We start from the raw sequence: 21,832 nt of genomic DNA, 5'->3' as shown, positions 1-21,832 counted from the left end.
GTATTAGACAGCACCCTGAGACCAATCTTCATTCATCTAAAGAAGGCAAGATCAATCACGATCCCTGCAAATTAAAGATCCCATTTATTTGCTTTTGCATTTTTATGTGTAGCTACCGTATGTGAATCAATAAATTTTGTTTTTATATAGATTTTCTGGGAAACACTGCTGAAAATTGTGCCATCTAAATAAATTCCTTAAGATATATCTATACGACTGAGGATTATAGACTGGTAGAAAATTCCATGATTTTTGGCTTATAGTCATCGCACACTGCCAAAGTTACATCAGGATTTTGATAAAATTAAAACCCAAGCTACATAACCACAAAATAATTAAAATAGTTTATTACACTACTCTGAAATAATACTCGGTATCATTGTTCGAAAAAGCAATATTGAATTTCATGCTTTGAATTATAGAATAGCTAAGGTGTGGTTTTATTGTTTTTAATTAGATTATAAACAGAACAGAGTTATTTTTTGTATGTATGTGACATGAGACTACATGTATATATATATATTAACCTGCAATGTACTTATACATCATCAATATACAGAATCGGCTATACCATCTGAAGGAGTGGGCCAGGTATCATCTCTCAGACAGTATAGATATTAAAAAGAAGTAATGTGGTCATTTTCTTCCTCATGCAGTGATATCCCCAGATTTAAAATAAAAAAACCAAGACATCAAATATCATCGTATAAGATGATTAACAAAATATGGATTACATAAGTATCTTTGATATATTAGGTATGACATCAGAAAAAAATTATGAGATTTTATTTTATATATTTACAGGGGTATTTTGAGTATTTTGAGAATCTTAGAGAAATTCAGCACATAATATATATTGGCTTAATTATACCAATCAAAGTACTGATAGTACTATCAGACCAAGTTTGTGGAAAGCAGGGCATAGGTTGATTGATTGATTGATTGATTGTGGTTTTACGCCGTTTTGTGGCAATATTTTACGGTGGGCAGGGTATGGGAAACGTTCCCTAAGTTCTTTTAAGTCCTTGGCAGACACACAAACTTTTAAATGTGCTTCTGTGTGATATTTTTTTGTTAGTTTACTGTCAGATCTTAACCAAAACATTAAGGTATTATAACTAGGTCAACCAGAGTTTTCAATTTTTCAGAATGTCTAATCTTAGATAAACATAAAGGTATTATAACTAGGTCAACCAGAGTTTCCAATTTTTCAGAATGTCTAATCTTAGATAAAACACGTACTAATTGGCAGGACCTTGTCCAATGCTCATATTGCAATGATAAGAGTTTTTATACATTATTTTTACACCAATAGATGCAGCTATGTTTACCTTTGATGCACTTCCAGTCAATTTAATGTGTCAACATAGATGTGTATGTCAAATGAAAACTTTCTATAAATTATTGAAGGAATAATAAGTTTGAATAATTCATAATATTGTCTAATAATCTAATATCAGTCGTCAGTAAAGGCCACTGATTTTTCTTATTTATAAAATCTCAAAACATTTTTTCGTTAATATTGCCAGTCTCATGAAAAATGATTGAATTTGTCAGGTATACCAATCAGTTGATCAGGCAATATATGATTCACACAACAATACGAAGTCAGACAATCACCCATATCACACTACATGTTCACTGGAGCCACCACTCTCTCGTGGAAATTCAAAGAGATAAACATAACATATTTATACAATAGTTTTAAGGACTTATGAAATTGAAAGGTGTAAATAAAATCATGAGATTTCAAACAGGTAGTAGAAGGTAGATTTTTGAAACTGATTCTCTTGGTGAAACCAGAAGAGTTAACATATTACTAAGCAAGTTGAGTGTAAGTAGTAGATTTCTCTAGTTGGTGTTTCTAACTATGTAAACTTCATCCACATTATCTAATTGTGTTAGCATAGTTGACTGGGCATTCACTTTCTTTACGATTTGTTGTTGATGTGAGTCCTAACTGGTTCAAAACCTAATTTTGAAATGAGTTGTGAATTTCACAGGTCTTCTGGATGAGACCTGAAAATATTGGGCCCCTTTCAGTCAGTGAGATCTGGCATAATCAAGAGACCTCAGTCTATTGAGTCAACAGGACACACTTATTTATAGCATGATAAAAAGACATCGAAGTCGACAGGACATATCTATATATAGCATGATAAAAAGAATCTAAGTCAAAAGACAAATCTATTTATAGCATGTTAAAAAGACATCTAAGTCGACAGGACATATCTATTTATAGACTAATAAAGAGACCTCACTCCATTTTGTGAAAGTCAACAGGACATGCTTCATTATTAAGTTTGTAACTAACTGTCAACAGAAATATATCAGGTTTATCAAGCTCATAGACTACAGTAGGGCTGCAAGAATGGAGGGGCGTTACTAAAATTTTGATAAGAAACACATTATGGAACAATGTTATTGAATTCAGTAGCTGTCATTTAACTGTTTATATTTTTCTTACAAACCGTCTATAGAAATATAGCTGGCAGTCCCTGGCACATTCTATCCATGATGACAGGAAATCATTTTAGTCTGTCAAGGCAAAATGAATACAGTAAAGCAAGGTTACAATTAACATGCTTATGATGAATTCATGCATACAACAAAGTGATTTTCATTCCCTGTAGTTTATCTTCAAATTCTACTCCTATAGATTGTAAACATGAAATTAGTGGATCCTGTAAACATGAGATTAGTGGATCCTGTAGACATGAGATTAGTGGATCCTGTACACATGAAATTAGTGGATCCTGTAAACTTGAAATTAGTGGATCCTGTAAACATGAAATTAGTGGATCCCGTAAACATGAGATTAGTGGATTCTGTACACATGAAATTAGTGGATTCTGTACACATGAAATTAGTGGATTCTGTACACATGAAATTAGTGGATCCTGTAAACATGAAATTAGTGGATCCTGTAAACATGAAATTAGTGGATTCTGTACACATGAAATTAGTGGATTCTGCGTGTACACATGAAATTAGTGGATCCTGTAAACATGAAATTGGTGGATCCTGTAAACATGAAATTAGTGGATCCTGTAAACATGAAATTAGTGGATTCTGTACACATGAAATTAGTGGATTCTGCATGTACACATGAAATTAGTGGATCCTGTAAACATGAAATTGGTGGATCCTGTAAACATGAAATTAGTGGATTCTGTAAACATGAAATTAGTGGACATCTGTTAGGGAAATTATCTTCAAATTGTACTGTCATCTTTATTGTGAACTTTTAACCCCTTATAAGCAAACAATACTTGTAGGCATATAATAATGATTAGATTAATGTTACAGTATATAATACTGCATGTAGTTGAGGGTAACATTGTAAATTTTCACCCCTCCAGAAACCATTGTCAACCTTGGCAATTTTCAATGTTGCCCTCAACTACATGCAATATTTGTTTTATTATACTGAATGTTATATAAACAACAAAGCAGAATAACTTGCTTCTGTTGACATTTGATCAATCACTGTCATGCTATATTTCGTATTTCGATGCGGGTATTCGCGTTTATTACAAACGCTCAAACGATGTCACCTAACAATCTATGCTGAACCATATGCAGCGCATAAATTTGACGCATGTGATAATTTTTTATAATATCACATGTTGTTAAGTACTGTTACCCATTGCTAGATACTATCACCCTGGGGCGCGTGTTTTTTTGTTCTCAGAGGGTAACAATGTTTTTTCAAATGTTTTTCGACCAATCAGATTCGAGTATTTTACATGAAATATAATATTTTTTATTGTTTTTTCAGCAAGGAGATTTCACAGACAGAGAAGGCCAAATTTGGAGAACTTTGCCAGGTATGGTGACGATGTGTTCTTCAGCAAGCGTTATAGTTTTATTGTATTGTAATAAAACTTGATATACTCATTTTATAGACATTGCATTTGGCCTTTATTGGTAGAAGGACATAAATTTCTGCAGCTATTGATGAAGCGTAAATGGAACTTTGCTGTAATTCAGGAGATTGAGACAATATGACATTGAAATCAGCATACGTACTGGAGCTATCAATTTTATAGCTAGGTTCTATTCTTCCGTGGTATCTGGGAATCTGGTCAATACAGACATTTTTATTGTAGTAATTCCTTTACATGGTACCATGCAGAGATTATGTCAAACAAGAGCAAACAGCTATGACAATGCTAAATAGGGACCAAGATTTGAAATGGTGTCCTCTGTAACAATTATCTTAATGCAGTTTTATTGTATTTTCTCTTATTTTCATGCACCTTATGTCATGGAAACAGATTCACCCCATTATTTCTGTTCCGGTGTCATTATGCAAATGAAATGTCAGCATTAAGGAGTGTCTGACGTGTAAATAAACACCTGGATAATTAAGTCTTGATTTAGGGAGATGCATGTCATTATGTTGGGGTGAACTGACTGCCTTAACCCTGTGCTCCAAGTGCCATTTGTCATGGGGATTTTTTTGTATTTCAGGAGGTTGCTGGTAGACAGTGGTTTGCACGATATGTCAATGGGCAGGTCGGTACCTCAGAATTCTTTATGTTATTTTAGCTCTTCATTCAGTAATGTTGGTGCGATCTCATTTGTGTGTTTGCTTTATATACTACGATGTTTCATAATTCTGCATGAGACATTTAATAGAATAATGAAATGAATGATAATTCAGGAATAATTAATGGTCATTTATTGTGTGTTTATTTCAAAACTGGCACATTAGATGTGTCAAGCGTGTTTCAAAGTTTTGTTGTTGTTTATATTTAGTCTCCATCTTTATTTTCAGAAACCCAAATTCTCATTCATAATTTTAGCTTAATTAATAGGATTATAAAGTTTATCTTGTAATCACATTGTTTTGATAGGAATATATAGAACTGGCATGTATTATAGTGTATTGAAAATGTTGCAACCTTGATGAGGAATCTTTTTAGGTCATAAGGGTACTCACAATTTTGAACCCATCAAATGAAGTAGGATTTTACTGTGGGATTTACTATTAATTGAGCAGACAACACTTTAAATTGGTCATGAATACATGAAATGCACCAGTAAAAAGATGTCTTTGAAGGATTTCAATGTCTGGGTAATGTTTCTCCATTGAATCGAATCTTCAAGTAAAGATTTGTGGATAATGCAAAAATTAAGGTAGTTTCATAGGAAAATTCTGTTTCTAATACAGGTTTTTAGCAATATTAAAACATTTACAAATGGTGTTACAAAATTCTATAACAAAAATTTTTGGGGGGTATCTTATGTCCTCAACACATTTTCAGTTTTTCAAAAAAGATTGAGTAGTGTTGCAATGTGTATAAAATAGATATATTCCTTTTCCTTTAAAATTATGTTGCCTTTCTAGGTAGCTCAGAGGATGGATGTTTAAGGCATGCTGATCTGTAGATCATATATATGTTTGGGTCCTGCAAAAGTGTCGGTTTTTCCCCCCTAGTTATCTTCTCTACATTTGCAATTTTTTGCTAGACAGGATTTCTGACAACACTTAAGGTAACGATTGCAAGGCACCACATGGTTTATTTCTGTGGTATCTAAATAGAGACTATTTTGGTTTCTGATTCCAAAATACGTCATACGCTGGAGCATTAGTACCGAGCAAAGGCTCTAAAGGTAACACGTATGTAAAAGAAAAATGAGAAAATCAGCAAATGAATAGAGAAAATCTCTACATACGTTCACTGAAAATTTTGTGATCCATATGGGCGCCACCATTTTGTTTTGTTCATTTAGTTACTTCTACAGTTATTCTTGTTTTAATTTTCAATGGCAAAAATACAAGACTGACATGTAATTTGTAATTCAAACACTCAGTTTGTTAAAAATGAATGGTATAATTATTGTTACAGTATTTAGCCAATCATTAAATAGAAAAACAGTAATGCTACTAAATAGATGAACGAGTTCATGAGTTTCTTTAAATGAAATATACGATATATTTATGCTTACCTTTTTACCACTCTGAATTTGTTGGTTAATTTTTACGCTTACCTTTTTACCACTCTGAATTTGTTGGTTAATTTTTACGCTTACCTTTTTACCACTCTGAATTTGTTGGTTAATTTTTACGCTTACCTTTTTACCACTCTGAATTTGTTAGTTAATTTTTGTTTAGTTTTAATTGTCTTTTAGACAAAGGCTTGTCATGTAACTAGATGCAGGGTTAAAGGAAAATTTGTTTAGAAAATTACAAATGAATAGTAACTAACTGTATAATTATCTTTTAAATAAGTATTGTAAATACTGAGTTAATAGAAGCGTCAGGCACAAACATTCATATTTAAAGGTGGTGGAAAGCGAGATTGAGTTAATAGATGTTCAAAGAATTTGATGTCGGCCACCACATAGAAGCCAGTGAGCACACCATTAACATGGAAGGATGAAAGACGGTGAATATTTAGCAGATTGAATTTGCTGTAAAAATGTTCACACCCGGCCTTTCGTCTCCATCTATGGACATCATTGAGGGGATCCAATGATCTAAATCTATACATTTTAAAATCAAATCAATGTGACAGTCTGCATTGTATAGCTTCGTTAAGACAGTTACCATTATCAAGATATTAACATTATACTTGATATCAACAATAAAGCTCTCATGGGAATATTTAAACAATAAAATGCTTTCTTTGTTGTTTCATTGGGTGATGAAGGTAGCAAGCATTGCAGAAAAAATGCAAAACCCGCATAAGTGGGTTGTGGAAATTTTTTCTGGAATCTGCAATGCTAGTCACCTTCATCACCCAATGAAACAACAAAGAAAGCATTTTATTGTTTATATTTTTATGTATTATTTAAAAAAATAAACTAGAATTAAGATCTAAAATATCATGGTTGACCCATTTGTTACATTGAATGGAATATTACCCTAATTGACTTGATGACACTCCTTTCTTGGTAATGATTTTGCGGACAGGTGGTACTAGAAAACCAGATCGAACTAGTTTGCAACAAATATGCATTCATTGTCTTAGTTGAAAGCAATGTAAATTTCAAAAGAAATATAGGAGAAAAGATTCAGTGAATGTAGATATAGATCTATATAGCTAGCATAACTTGAGTCTCCATGATACATGTAAACACCCCCACCACCCACACCACCCCCCACCCCAACCCCAGTCAATTTAAGCCTTACAAAATGATATTCTTCATATATGTGATGTTCACAAACCACTAATAAAATGATTATATACAATTTTATATATTTCATAACATGTATACAGTGTTAATGAACATAAATTAATTCAACATGCTGGATGTAAAATATCAGTGATATATGTGATAATATCCAAAGGAAGCCGTAGGCTGGGGAGACGCGGATTACATATAAAGTACGTCACTGTGAGCAAATAAATCAATAATTTCTATCGTGCTTAAGTACACTATACACAATACATAGATTTGTGAGGGAAAAACTTACTTTTATCATTATGTCCTTTGAGAGATTTGTTAATAAATCACTTTATTTGGCTACACTTACATCGTCTACTTCAAGATCGTTAGCTTACAGGAAATCAAGGGGAGTTTACTATGCCACATGGATGATAAGAGTTATTTACCTTTTACCAGAAAGCAGGAGGCTATATAAATTTAAAGTCTGTAGTTTGAAAACAGCAGTAATTCTTTTGTTAATAAAAATAAGAAAATTCATCACAATAACAAGAGTGGATCTGGGGGAGAGGAATGGTGAGGGGGCTTTCAAAGTAGTTCACATTATTATATTTACAGGAGTATGAATGGAGGTAGTTTCAAACAGAACACTCTAAATACATCTCCAAAGCAACAGTGATAGCACTTTCAGTTCATTATTTACATATATAAGAGGTGGGGGTGGGGGATTATAGTGCTCATGCATTAGTAATCCGGATATTGATGTTTTCAAGAAACATTGCTACTAACATATGTTACAACATATGTAAAGATAAATAGAATTCATGTTATTTATTTTTCGGTTTGGGGGGGGGGGGGCAAAAATATGTCTACTGTTAAGAATAATTGGCTTCTTAAAAAAAATGCTTATAAGCAGCTGTGCTATTAGTTCATATTGAAGTAAATGGAGATCTTATTGTATATCATATACAATTGAACATCGGTAGCTCGAACACCAATATCTCAAAAACCGTGGATATGTCGAAGTGATTCAGAAGTCCCAACCACGTATTCTTATTTTCTCAGTCCCATCGAGTTCAAGATAACGAGGTTTGACTATTATTAAATGCTTTATCTTTAATTTGATATGAAATTTGTATTACTACCTCTTTTTATATCAATTTTAAACACCATCTGAAACATTTATTACCGAAGGTTGATAAGGGGTGGTCACTACAACAACCGTAGCATAACACTTACCATGGAAACCAAATATGATAATTTCAAAATAAGTTACACCTTTTGTCAACTACAACATATATAAAAATTAAAAATATTCATTGGGTCATTAATTATCAATGACCCATACAATTCTTAAATTACTTTAGGGTGTAATACATGTATATATATGTATTGTAATACATGTATATATATCTCTCTATCTATCTAGTTTGTAAAAAGAATTCAGTATTTTTTGATACAGTAAATATATCCAATAATAAAAGTCAAGAAACACTTGGAAGAAATTCAAGGAGCTGCTACCAGTCCTGACATCATGCCACATCTCGTATAAGACCCGTGGTCGAGTGTATAACACCTGTGTACGGAGCGCTATGCTCCATGCCAGTAAGACCTGGGCACTGACCAAGCCAAATCTTCATCGTCTACTACGCAATGACAGGGCCATGATGAGACAGATCTGTAACATCAAGCCTGAAGATATGGCCACTGTAGGTTCAACTGAATTGCTTGGGCGGCTAAATGGCATCGATGACCTCGACCTCATCTTAAGGGAAAGGAGACTCCGCTGGTATGGCCACTTTGTCAGATCCAGCAGTGCAGTCAAGTGCGCTCAAAACATACAAGTTTCTGGGAGACGTAGAGTTGGTCGGCCAATGCTATCTTGGAGAGAGCTGACGGAGAAAGTTTGTAGAGAATGGAAGCTCTCTACTGCCGACCCTCAAGACCGGAAAAAATGGAGATCTGAGGTGAGATCTGCCATGCGTGCAGCTAGCCAGATACCTGGAAGGGGGCCCACTAGTGTGGACATTACCCGTAATTCTGCACGGAAATAAAAAGGAACCAACAACAACAAACACAAAACTTGAATAACATTTTCGGCTTTAATGCCTCTTCAGACAGTTATAAAATGGTATTTTAATTATTTTATAACTGTCTGAAGAGGCTTAATTAAAGCCGTAAGTGCTAACAGTGAAATGTTATTCGAGTTTTGTGTTTCTTGACTTTTATTATTAGATATATATATATCCTTCTGATTTAATGTTTTCATTTTTAGAAGTAGGTCATTGTGACTTAGAAGTAGGTCATTGTGACATATGTTGTTGATATTGATGTAAAAGCTTCACCATTTCCAGGAAATTCAAGACAAGTTTCAACAACTCACACACAGACACAATTTTTTGATAAAATCATTTTGAAAGAAAAAAAAATCCTTTTGTTTTCTTTCTTTCTTTTGTCTTTTGAAGAAATAAAAATGTTCCAATGAAATACTAGCAAATTTAAATGCTAGCAAATATCTCCTTGTGTTATTTGTGCAGCTGACACACTGAACATCCCAAGGTTGATGATAATTTGTTTATAGTCCTAATTTAAAACATAGCTATATTGGTTATTGCTTTTGAATCTGGATACATGACTTAAACACTGATATTTTCATCGCCATAAAAGTAGTTCGCAAATGGTCTTTCACAAAGGAAAATCCACTGATCTGTTTTATGGAAATTAAATCCATTCATGTATAATAAGATATGATTATAGCAAACCCCCGGGGGCATAGAATTTTGTTTTGTCTTACAGGGCTGATTGGATTTCCATTATTTTGTTGATCTTGGGGAAATAAAATAAACATCATTTCATTATTCTCCAGACTTTATTGGAAACAATGTTCCCTAATTATCAACAATTTCTGTTTTTAACTTGCTTACAGAGAGTGAACAACAAGAGAGTGACGGAGCAGATTTTTTTCCGGCTGATGCAGTACTTTGCTGTGGTGCTGTTTGAATGTGGAGAGGCTGAGGATTTTACGCCCGCCAAATCACTCATGAACATGTGTTTCACATTCTACTATGAAGGTAATTGACAGAGCAGTCCTGTGTCTATGTGATTCAGAATTCACGAACAGTTGACAAATTGCCTTGCATTATTTACATTTTTCCTTTAGTTTGAAGCTGCAGGTATCCCTGAACCTTTGACAACAATACTTTACTTACACAAAAGAACCAGTAGAATAGAAAAATGTCAGATTTACAATGTAGATCTGAAATTGAACAATTATGTATGAAGGAATTGGTTTAAAACAAAGTCCAATCTATGTGCAGGATGGGATTCAAATTTCAGTGTTCTGAAAATTTGCAAAGCAAATCTTTACCTTCAGCTTGTTTTTATGACCCACAAAAGGTTAACATCATTCTTTTGTTTCCTACCATGCTGAAAACTTATGTAGTAATGACCCTGGACTTGTACTAAAGCTGGAATTATTGGCAACCTCTTCCTGCTGCTAAAGGTCACCTGCACGTCACCCTTCTGTGAAGATTTATTGCTTTATTGTAAAACACAGACTTTGATTGTATTTTCAGATGATTTTTCTTGTAGAATTTTTGTTACTTTTCTTCAAAGGTCATAATTATGATGCTACTGAATCCTTCAGAGAGATTTCAATAACCATGTTTTATGATGGCCTTGGTATAGCCCCATCTTGAATTTTTTTTATGTACCAGGTTCAAATACACAGTCATAACATTGTAACAAGGTCTTTTCTTGTGGAAGGCTTTTATAATCCTAAAATGTTATTTACAGGTTGCCATGGTAAGAACTTCTTGTATAGTTTCCTTAGAGACCAGCCCATTTGGCAATCCCTGAGGTTCTGGAATGCTGCATTCTTTGATGCGGTACAGTTGGAGCGGTCCAAGAGACCTGTCTGTACGAGGTAGGAATTGTGTCCTCAGTGTCCCAAAGTCAATATCATACATCCTCATCAATCTGAGCTGATACCACTTATCTACAATGTGGGTCCTCATCAGTCTGAGCTGATACCACTTATCTACAATGTGGGTCCTCATCATTCTGAGCTGATACCATTTATCTACAATGTGGGTCCTCATCAGTCTGAGCTGATACCACTTATCTACAATGTGGGTCCTCATCAGTCTGAGCTGATACCACTTATCTACAATGTGGGTCCTCATCAGTCTGAGCTGATACCACTTATCTACAATGTGGGTCCTCATCAGTCTGAGCTGATACCATTTATCTACAATGTGGGTCCTCATCAGTCTGAGCTGATACCACTTATCTACAATGTGGGTCCTCATCAGTCTGAGCTGATACCACTTATCTACAATGTGGGTCCTCATCAGTCTGAGCTGACACCACTTATCTACAATGTGGGTCCTCAATAGTCTGAGCTGACACCACTTATCTATAATGTGGGTCCTCATCAGCTTTAGCTGATACCACTATCTACAATGTGGGTCCTCATTAATTGAGCTGACTATGCTATCAATAAGTTGGGTCCTAATCAGTGCCAGCTAGCTTCACATCTACGATGTGGGTTCATCATCAGTGTGTACTGTAATATGGGTCCTCCTCAATCTTTATTAACAGCTCTATTTACACTGTGGTGACTAATATTTTGTGGTTGATATGTATGGGTTTTGACTGCCTTGTGCTTGTTTGTATATTTTAAATTCACTGGTATATCTATAAACACAGAAAAAAAATTGTACTCAGAATGAACTGTTGATTAAGAATTTTTACATGTATATGAAAATAAAAGTGAGTAATTTTAATTTGTGAATGGTTCATCATGCTAAATTACATGATGATAAATTCCTCGCGTATATTTAGGAATCTACAGTCTGTATTCAATATTCTGTAGGTGTTTATATTGTCAGGAGTAGAAAGCAAAAGTGAAAATTTGAAGAAAACGAATCCTGCCTCATTATAGTGTTTATGGCATGAAGGTTGTGTGATGATGACCACTGTGATGCATTAGAACTTTCTCCTGTATCTTGAAATGAACTTCAAATCCAACTACAGAATGTTGAAGTTTCTGTTAATTACATTTTTATCACAGTTTTTATAACTCCCGTAACAGATGGTATGAAATGAAATAGTTCCAATCTTAATATTTTCACTCATTTTTTATTTTCATGGAATGAATAACAATTTTTACTTCTGAAAATGAACATTATATTGGACCAGATTGATTGATGTGCCAGGGCCTTGGATAATTTACCATCTTTCTGTCCAACAGGATTCAATTTATAGTCCCAATAGTGAAAAGTTACCAGTATTTTTTTTCTCTCCAAGCAAATGAGTTTGAATCGAAATTAGGAAAATATTTGAGAAAGAAATTTAATTTCCATAAATGATACCATAATTGGAATATTCACGCGGGGTTTGGAGACCAGAAATGATAATGCTTCATCAGCAGTGGTTTCTCATAGTCTACTATGTGAAGGGTGATTAATCAAAATAACATTTTAGTAGATGTAGTGCACATCATGGTACATATAACGTGTATTATGACAAAGGGAGATAACTTTGTCATTTCATGCTGGAAAGATACCTATAAATACCGGTACTGAGCTAGTAACATGGAATTTTTATTCTTGACATGGTGTGAAAAATGAGAGATAAGGTGACATTCTTGATAAACAACCATTAGTTATCTTTAAATCACCAACATCCTCCTTCTGATAAACGACTTGGTTTTTAAAGGTGCAGTTAGCAAACATTTATCACAAATAATATGGTAATCTCTTGTTGTTATGTAATCCGTGTGAATCAGATTTCTTTGAAGAGATAAGGTGTGACATGTAAATAACAATCATTTGATGTTTCCACAAGGTTTTCCATGGCGTTTCACCTCTATAGAATTTTTTTTCCTTAGAGGTATTTACAATCAGTAACCAGGGTTCTAACATTTAGTGTTTTACAATTCAAACTGCATAAACGAATTGACCTCTTCTCCCTTTATACAAATCATTTGGAATATTGAGATGGAAAAGAAGTGCACATGCACTGACATCAATACCTCTCTCATTACAATAAATTAACAATTGGCGATCATGTTTTGACATGGAATAAAAAAGACCAAAATTAAATGAAAATTGTATTGGTGAAAAACGAAGTGAGCATGATTGTTGAAATGTAAGACAGGCTTTTGGAGAGGGAGATTATAATGATGTGTATTACCTGTTCCCTCTCAAAGCCTTCTTTTTCCAATGTTTGTACATTATTTTGTTCAGAGGTGGCGAGAAAGTTGACTGCCTTTCTCGGCAGAACTAACACTGTGATACTTGACAATATCCTTGAAAATACTGTGAGAATACAGTGTATATAATAATAATGATAATAATAATGTCCTTTATTTAAACAGGATAGCACAATTAGTTTAAAACTAGTTTACATTGTGGTCCTGAAAACATATATACAGTCAGCAGTATTATACAGATACAATATAAAATAGTATATGAAGGTATGTTGTATACATACGTGTATGCTATTTACATACATGTATTTAAAACTGAAAATGAAACAAAATAAATAAATAAACAAATAAAAATAAAACTGAAAATAATCAAAAACAAATCTATATGGTTTTAATTTCCTGAATGAAAAAAATTTCTAAGATAAGCGGATTTAAAAGTTTCCAATGTTGGGTAATATTTTAAAAACCCTAGTATATTATTCCATAACTTAGGCATCAGGAATATTTAAAAGTAGATTGAAATGACACGGTTTTATTTTGCGATTACAATTGTCTGAGAAATGTTTGCTAATGAGGATTTTGGCAAATTTTCTTTATCCACCAAGAAAGCCGACATTTTCAGCATGCCAAACTTACCCGATATTCTATGTGCTACCAATATTATCTTAATGACTGTGTTATGTAGATTTGTGGGATTAATTTTAGAACTTCATATGCAGGGCTGTATATTTTCAGGTTGATCATTGTTAATATATTAACAGTTTCCTTTAGTTAGTTACTGGTACAGTTGATGTAATGTTCTAAATTAAGGTGTAATTATCCCCACAAAAGGAAACCAAGTATAGTTATGTAGTTATCTTAGCTAGATCCATTACAAATAGTCACACCTTCTTCTTCACTTAGAATATGTGACCTTTCATTAAGACTGAGTCAAATATCAGCAGGGTTGATAAATGAATTGTCTGCTAGATGATGGGTGTAGTTGTCCTTTCTCACCATCGTACTGTTTGTTGTAGCGATGACGGGGACGACCAGCAGAAAGATGACAGACTGTTCCAGGAAAACATCACCTTTGGACAGCTAGGGTATTGCGCATCAGTCCTCAGACACATCACAGTTTATAAGTATTACATAACCGAGGAATTTTAATGAAGCCACATTAATCGCAGGCAAATTGACAAATTAAAAAGCTTGTAGAATAGAAATGATTGATGGTGGAAAAAAAGCAGTGCAATTATTTTTATTTTGCTAGTTTATAATGCTATAATTCCATCTCTCAAAGGTTATTGCTCTTTTAAAGGCATAAGAACAAATTTATATGAGACTTTTTTGGGAATTTATATTTCAGTCAAAAAAGATAAAAAAAAAAAAAAAAAAAAAAAAGACAAAAAAGTATTTTCATTATTCAGTGTACTTCATCAAGTCCTCAATTAGCTTGTCTGTAAATAATGGGATATTTTTATTTACAATGTATCATCTTCAAGTCTTTTTGGGTCATGCAATATACTTTTTGTACACTTTCAGAACTTTCACTTGCAACATGAGGGCATTTGGTCTGTCCAAAGAGTTGTGCTTAGAATTTCTAAGGAAACAGTCTACGATAGCCAACCTGAAAAAAGGTGTGTTTGATTTCTCCTGAGAAAAGTTTTAACTATACATATAAGAGGTGTGCAGAATGTTCAAACAATTTGTACTGAAAGTTCAAACTACACGTAAAATAGGTGTGCAAAATGATTCTAATTGCATGTTTAGATATGAAGAGTTCAAATTATATATATAAAATTGTTGTGCAGAATGTTTGAATTCATGTTTTAAAAGTAAAGTTAAAAATATACAGGAAAAAAGAGATATAGAATGCTTAAAGTGTGCATTAAAAAGGTTCAAAATGTATACAAATAGTACAAAAAAAGATGTGCAGTGTTCAAATTGTACAGAAAAAGTTTCGTAGAATATTTCAATTTAAACATACATATAAAATAGATGTTCAAAATGTTAAAATTTTACAAAAATGATGTGCAGTATGTGTATAAATTGTTTTATAAAGAAGTTTATGTATATATGAACAAATTGAATCGTTATGAACATTGGGTCTAGTTGATAAATCTACAGAGACAAGATCACTAAAATAAAGTCTCGCAAAATGTAAGTATAGTTTTCAATGTATATTAAAAAAGGTGCTGGCAATGTTCATAAAAAGGCGTGCAGAATGTTCATGATCATTTTCGCTGGCTAAGCAATGGTTCATGATCCAAATTGAGGTTTTTGTTCAGCCTGTTTGATGTTGAAAAAACATGGTTAAAACTTTTCCCTATAGATATCAAGGTCAAAGGTCAGATTATAATCTTGGTCATATGTCATGACTATATAATATGGACGTCATATTAGGTCAAGCTATTTTAAAAAATTTTTTTTGGCCCCAAATTAGAGATTTTATCAGAATTAGCCATGTCTGAGTTTGATTAAGAGATGTCATTCCAAATTCTTTTAAAAAGTAATCATATTCAATTTTTAAAAAATTTGCCTGTAGGAGTTGTTGTTAGGAATAACAGAATTATTTCTTCAATTGTACGGGTGTAGGATTGGGAAATTCCACCAAGGGGACAAGCTTCGCAGTCTGGGATGAATTTAAGATTTAATTGCCAAGTCCTAGACAGTAAATCTTGTTTCACAGGTGGAATTTCCTGCACCAGTAAATAATGAAGTATTATTTTTCTCACATTTTAGTCAGTTTAATGCATTAATTCAGAAGCTTTGAGAAATTTCTAAGTTCTCAAACTCTGCATATGAACTTAAATGCAAACTGAATTAGACAGTCAGGAAGAATCTAACTGAAAATAGTTAACACATTATATGTGAACTAAAATACCCTAGACTGTCCCCAGTATGTAAACTAAAATATCCAAGCCTGTACCCCAGAAAGCTACATCAAATTGAAATTTGAAGAAAAGAATACAAAATATTTTACTTCACATGCATTATGTAGATCATTGAAGTGTATGACATCACAGCACAGTAAGACAGTAATCTCGCATTGCGCTCTCACATGGGTAATGTCGTTCTCGTACTGGTGATTGTGTGAGAATACTTCATCCATCTTTAGATTGGCTACAGGATTGTAATTCTCTGAGGAAACAATGGATAGATTGGAAATCTCAGGTCCATTCGTAAATGTTTCTTACTGAAAGCTGCAATCCTGTATTCCTGTATGTGTACATTTTATCAATACGAAGCTTTCCTGCATATTTGAAATACTGTAGGTCCAAAAATATTTGGTGCTGTATGCAATTGCATTCTATGTTGGGCTTTGTGTGAAATTATATTGCTTTTTTATGCGTTTGGGTAGTTGTGGGGCTGGAAAATATTTGGAATACCAATTCTTTATCCCCAGAAAACTGCAGCTAATTTACAGAGAGAAAAAGGTCATGGAAATTCTCCCGAACAAATATAGCACATATTTCCAAATTACTTGTCCCCTCACAATTCATTGCAAGAGGAGATTGCGAGTAATGGGACCGTTCGTGTGGGTGAGCATGTTAGTGTGTGTATGTGTGCAACACTGAGTTTGTCGACACTCTGCTGGCTTTTTTGTTATAAAAAAGAGGAAGAACCCTATTGATTTTGAACTCAAAAAGGTCAAAGACCAAGGTCACTACAGGACTTCATAGAAAAGGCTCATGGACACTCTAGAGGCCATGTTTTTTACCCAATTTATTTGATGCTTCACATGTAGCTTTGTTATCAAAAAAGGAAAAACCCGATTGATTTTGGGTTTAAAAGGACAAAGGTCAAGGTTTCGACATGACTTCTGGAAAAGCTTTTAGACACTTGTAGACACTCTTCAGGCTACATTGTTTGCTCCATCAGTTTCATACTTTACATGCTGCTTTGTTATTAAGAGAGGACAAATCTTATTGATTTTGGGTCCAAAGATGGTCACTTTGGGACTTCATAGAAAAAGCTTGTAGACACTCTTGAGGCCACATTTTGTGCTGGATTGATTTGATACTGCACATGTAGATTTGTTATCAAAAGAGAAAATCATTGGGTCCAAAAAAGATCATGGTCATTACAGGACTATAGAAATAGCTTGTAGACATTTGAGGGGATATGCTCCTTCTTGTGGAACTCTTATGTGTGTGTGTGTGAGTGAGAGAGAGAGAGAGAGAATGAATGGTTTGAGAATGTTGACAGAATATCTGTTGGAACATTTAGTGCCAACTTCTCTTTAATTGCATAATTTACCTAAGTTTTAAGATTAATTATTCTATAATTAATGTGTGAAATAATTTTCATGTATGTTTTAATTAATTTGCAGAGCAAGTTCAGATGTTACGAGACAACGTAGATAAATGGCGAGAATCCTAGCCTATGAACTTACAGTCCAAAAACAATAAATCTATCTCTATCGCTGTGGCGGTTCACTGTGCAATTGTGTATTGGTAATGTCGTGTGTTTGTCTGAGTAGAAAGCTTTTTTTGGTTTATATGCTAGAACACTCATGAGTGCTACATTCTACATGAAGGCAATCAGGATTGTAACACTGAAGTTTTGAGTGTAGAATTTGGCAAGACATTGTATTCTAAAGGTCATTCTACTTACAACACTGGCCTTCAATCAGTGAAGTGGACTTATCATGTTACATTTGTTATACTCTTGCATAAAAATGTGGGCATGTTATAATATGACACTGTTGTTTGTAACTATGTAACCGTCACAGATACAAATGACTTGATGGTGGTGTATGATAGAGTGTGACTTGTAGTGTGTATATGGGTTTAAACTTGGGGTCTGGCCCCTGGGGTAGGGTCCAAAAATATTTTACAGATTTATTCCTTGAATCATGATATTCATATACTTGATATTTTTGCATATGGAAGGGTATGAATTGTATCTGTACATCTGTGATTTAAGCTTGGGGTGGGGCATCTGGATTTGGTTTGAATGGTTATATGCGAGCACATCATGCACCCATTTGGTGGTGCCCTGTTTTTGTAAGTTGGTTTGATGAAATAGTGATTGTAATGTGAATTGTACAGTAGTGATGTCACTCCACAAACATTGATGGAGAATTTTCACAAGACATTGGCCGTCTGCAGTCTTTACACTTGTATTTTTGTTCTGGAATTTACATTTTTTTTTTTTCCGAATTGGTAGGTGCTGTTTTTCTTACCTCACTCTGAATTCCATTGCAGCTTCTATTTAGAATGGCTATTATTAAAGTAATTATTCACCTGCGAAGAATTTCTAAAAGAGTTTCATGAATGCTTAAAATACTGGAAAGTTCCCTTTTACAGAGTGAATTGTAACATTGACTGGTTGTATAATGCATGCGTGACAATGTGATTGATATCTATACCAGTCATAATTGTGGCACCTATGTTCCATTATACACACGACGCACACCTACAGTGTAGTATAGTACCATTATCATAAAACAATAACTTTTGTCAAAATATGTACAGTAAAACATGCTTATGGCGAATCTCCGAAAAACTGTTTATTATAAACAAACTTTGTTTTATCTAACAATTTTTTGGGGTTAAATTCCTCTCATAGGGGGATAAATATCACTTCACAATAAGCATGAATTCCTTATAAGCGTGTTCATTATAAGCGTGACTGTTCTTTATAAACAGGTTTTACTGTACCAGTCCTCCACCGATAGCCTTTACCCTTTTATGTTGTAAGGGTTTTGGATTTGTTTTGTATTCAGTACAGAATTTTCTGTGCTTCAATATCTGTTTATTATCATGTACAGCAAGGGAAAAACTCTTCTTTGTTTTGGTTGTATACTTGTTCACAAACACCTCTTTGTTACAAAGAATTTAATTTCACAGTTTGTTAATAAACTCAAAGAGGATATGCTTATTTCATAGCAAATTTATAAAAAATGGTGCAATATTGTTTAAAAATTTCATAGATCATGATTATTTGATGCCTTTTTTGTGAATCATTTTTGTGCATTACAGGGTATTTAAAATGTTATTTACAGTATGTTATTTTTGTTTACAGAGTTTATAAAAGTTATTTATTGGTTCAGATTTCAGCACAAGTTTTGTTACCAGACATTCCTTTGCCTGTCATAAAGTGATGTAGGATTTATTTGCATGTCCTATCACACAATGAGTAGGAGACATAGTGTTGACCCTGTCTGTCTGTAAGTCATACCACCCATCTGTCCTAGTTATTGGGTTGGGGGGGGGGGGTTGTATGATTGTTTTGGAGGAGTGTGTATTCCCTATTTTTTCAAAGAGGGGATAATTGGCTTGCACCTTTCATTTCTTGGTTTTTTGGTAGAACAAGTGTTAACCACTCAAATTATTTTAAAAATCCTATTCCATGCTTGGCAAACATGAAACTTAATTAGTATACTAGTAGCCCCAAAAGAGTAAATTACCCCTGTTGATTTTTAGGTCACAAGATCTAATGTTGAACTACAGATATAAGAAAATACTGTCTGTGCAATATTTTGAGAACCTTTTACTGGATAGATTGCAAACTTGGTTCACTGATACCTGAAAGGGGTAGATGACTCCAATTGATTTTAAGGTCAAGTGTCAGACTTCTCAGAACATAAAAAAAATATATTTTCCATTCAATATCTTGTGAACCCTTGACATCAAACTGGTGTTAGTTACAGAATGAATTTCAATTGAAATAGCAATTACATGTTGAGGATATTCTGGTTATCTGCATGGCAGGAACATATGTGTTCAGATGCATCTAGTTTCATTTTGAATTGTGTGTGTGTGTGTGTGTGTGTATTATTCCTGAAGAATTTAAAGAAACTGTAGTAGAGTATACTCAATCGTCTTTGTGATATTTTTATTATACTACTACTTGTGTAGATTTTTCTATACTTATTTCTAGAATTTTTTTTCTATTTTTGTTGATATTTTTCTACATGTTGACAGTGCTTTACATCACATCATTTTTTTTGTATTTGCAATGGGCAGTTTTTGTAGTAGCAACAATACATGTGACAATCTGTCTCCATAGAGACATTGTTCTGCATCTATAATCATGTTGAGTAACTTTCGGTTATGTCAGACTCATTGGAAAGCAGAGGCTCCTGAAAAGTTTTGTGTTCTTTTGACAATGCTACCTTATATTTGTGTATATTAAAAAATTCTTTGAAATCTCTGACCAAAGAATTTATGAAAGTATTAAAGATTATGAAGGCGAGATTTGTTGACCTTTGATAAATTTTATCAGACATTTATGTGCAATGTATAAAATCAAATGTTTATAATTTTGCATTTGACAGTGTAAAGTTTTAGAATAGATCCATTTGTCACAGCTAATTAGTGTCATGTGTCAGAGCTTAATAAACATGTAGCTGTAATTAGCATATTGGAGCTATTTAGCAGTGCGTGTTTCAGAAATATTAATAGCAAGTAATTAGCAGTGTGTGTCAGAGCTATGTATAGCTGTAATCAAGAGTGTGTGTGTCATTTGTATATAGCTGTAATTAGCAGTATGTCAGAGCTATTAATAAGCTGTATTTAGCACTGCACTGGGTCAAAGTTATATATAGCTGTAATTAGCAGTGTGTCAGCTATATATAGCTGTAATTAGCAGTGTTTCAGAGCAATCTATAGCAGTAATTAGCATCAGAGCTATAAATAGATGTAATTAGCAGTGTGATAGATATAAATAGCTGTAATTAGCAGTGTTTTAGAGCTATATATAGCAGTAATTGGCTGTGATTGTTACAGTTGTAATTAGCATGTTGGAGCTATATAGCTAATTAACAGTTCATATTATGTTAAGAGGTCAGCACTCACTGTCTCTACTGAAGTAAACCTGTGATAGTCCTAATTGTTGTGAAATCTAGTTTCCGTAGAAACCAATAGGATCCATACTCTGTGTTAAGTCAGGCAAAAGCAATAAAATCATGTCAAAAGAAAATCGGCTTCCTATCTCTGTTGCATAATGAATTTTTAATGAACTGATGCCCGAGAATGAGGAGGTGCTCTTCACTGGGTTGATTGGTTTTGTGTAGAGATGTACAAGCAAGCGTTATTGAGAAGTGTAGAAGGCCAGTAATTAAATTTCACTCGATGGACATTGTGGATTTAATAGAATTATGTGGACCTTTCATGTGAATTCAATATTGTGCTAGTGTATACCTGCATTAGCTTTTATTCTCCTTCCAGAATAATTGAAAATAAAATTTTGTTTTCTGTTCCTTATATATACCCACCCCACCCCTCCTCTGGTCATAACTTTTAAAACAGTGCAAAGTAGAGACATTATCCTTTGTGAAGCAAAATTACAAATAGTTTCTATGCGCTGTACAATGTTTGTGCTAATAATCGTTGATAATATACTAATAAAAGACCTGTAAGAGCTATAAAGGAAATTATAAAACAATAGAAAGAATTTAAATAAAAATGGTAGTAAAATGACAAAGTGGTCGACTTTGACTTGACAAGATACAATTTGCATACAGGTATTCGTATGCTGGATCAAAATTCAGTTTGCAAGAGCTTGCAT

At 33.6% G+C, this 21,832-nt stretch overlaps 1 protein-coding gene across 4 annotated transcripts in view; it reads left to right on the top strand.

Moving 5' to 3' along the window:
* The window catches only part of LOC125662189 (protein IWS1 homolog), a 45,428-nt gene extending 24,184 nt beyond the window's left edge, over positions 1-21,244 (top strand). For all 4 annotated transcript variants that reach the window (XM_048894367.2, XM_056152918.1, XM_056152917.1 and 1 more), the window contains exons 4-10: positions 3,782-3,830; positions 4,477-4,521; positions 10,046-10,190; positions 10,915-11,044; positions 14,350-14,418; positions 14,858-14,952; positions 17,649-21,244. In XM_048894367.2, the coding sequence (XP_048750324.2) occupies positions 3,782-3,830; positions 4,477-4,521; positions 10,046-10,190; positions 10,915-11,044; positions 14,350-14,418; positions 14,858-14,952; positions 17,649-17,698 (583 nt within the window). In that variant the 3' untranslated portion in view covers positions 17,699-21,244. The remainder of the gene's footprint in view (positions 1-3,781; positions 3,831-4,476; positions 4,522-10,045; positions 10,191-10,914; positions 11,045-14,349; positions 14,419-14,857; positions 14,953-17,648) is intronic.
* The last annotated feature ends 588 nt before the right edge of the window (positions 21,245-21,832 follow it).

The sequence above is a fragment of the Ostrea edulis genome, chromosome 1 (genome assembly GCF_947568905.1).
Source record: "Ostrea edulis chromosome 1, xbOstEdul1.1, whole genome shotgun sequence".
In the NCBI taxonomy this organism is placed as follows: Eukaryota; Metazoa; Mollusca; class Bivalvia; order Ostreida; family Ostreidae; genus Ostrea; species Ostrea edulis.
This window is presented reverse-complemented; position numbering and strand designations above follow the sequence as displayed.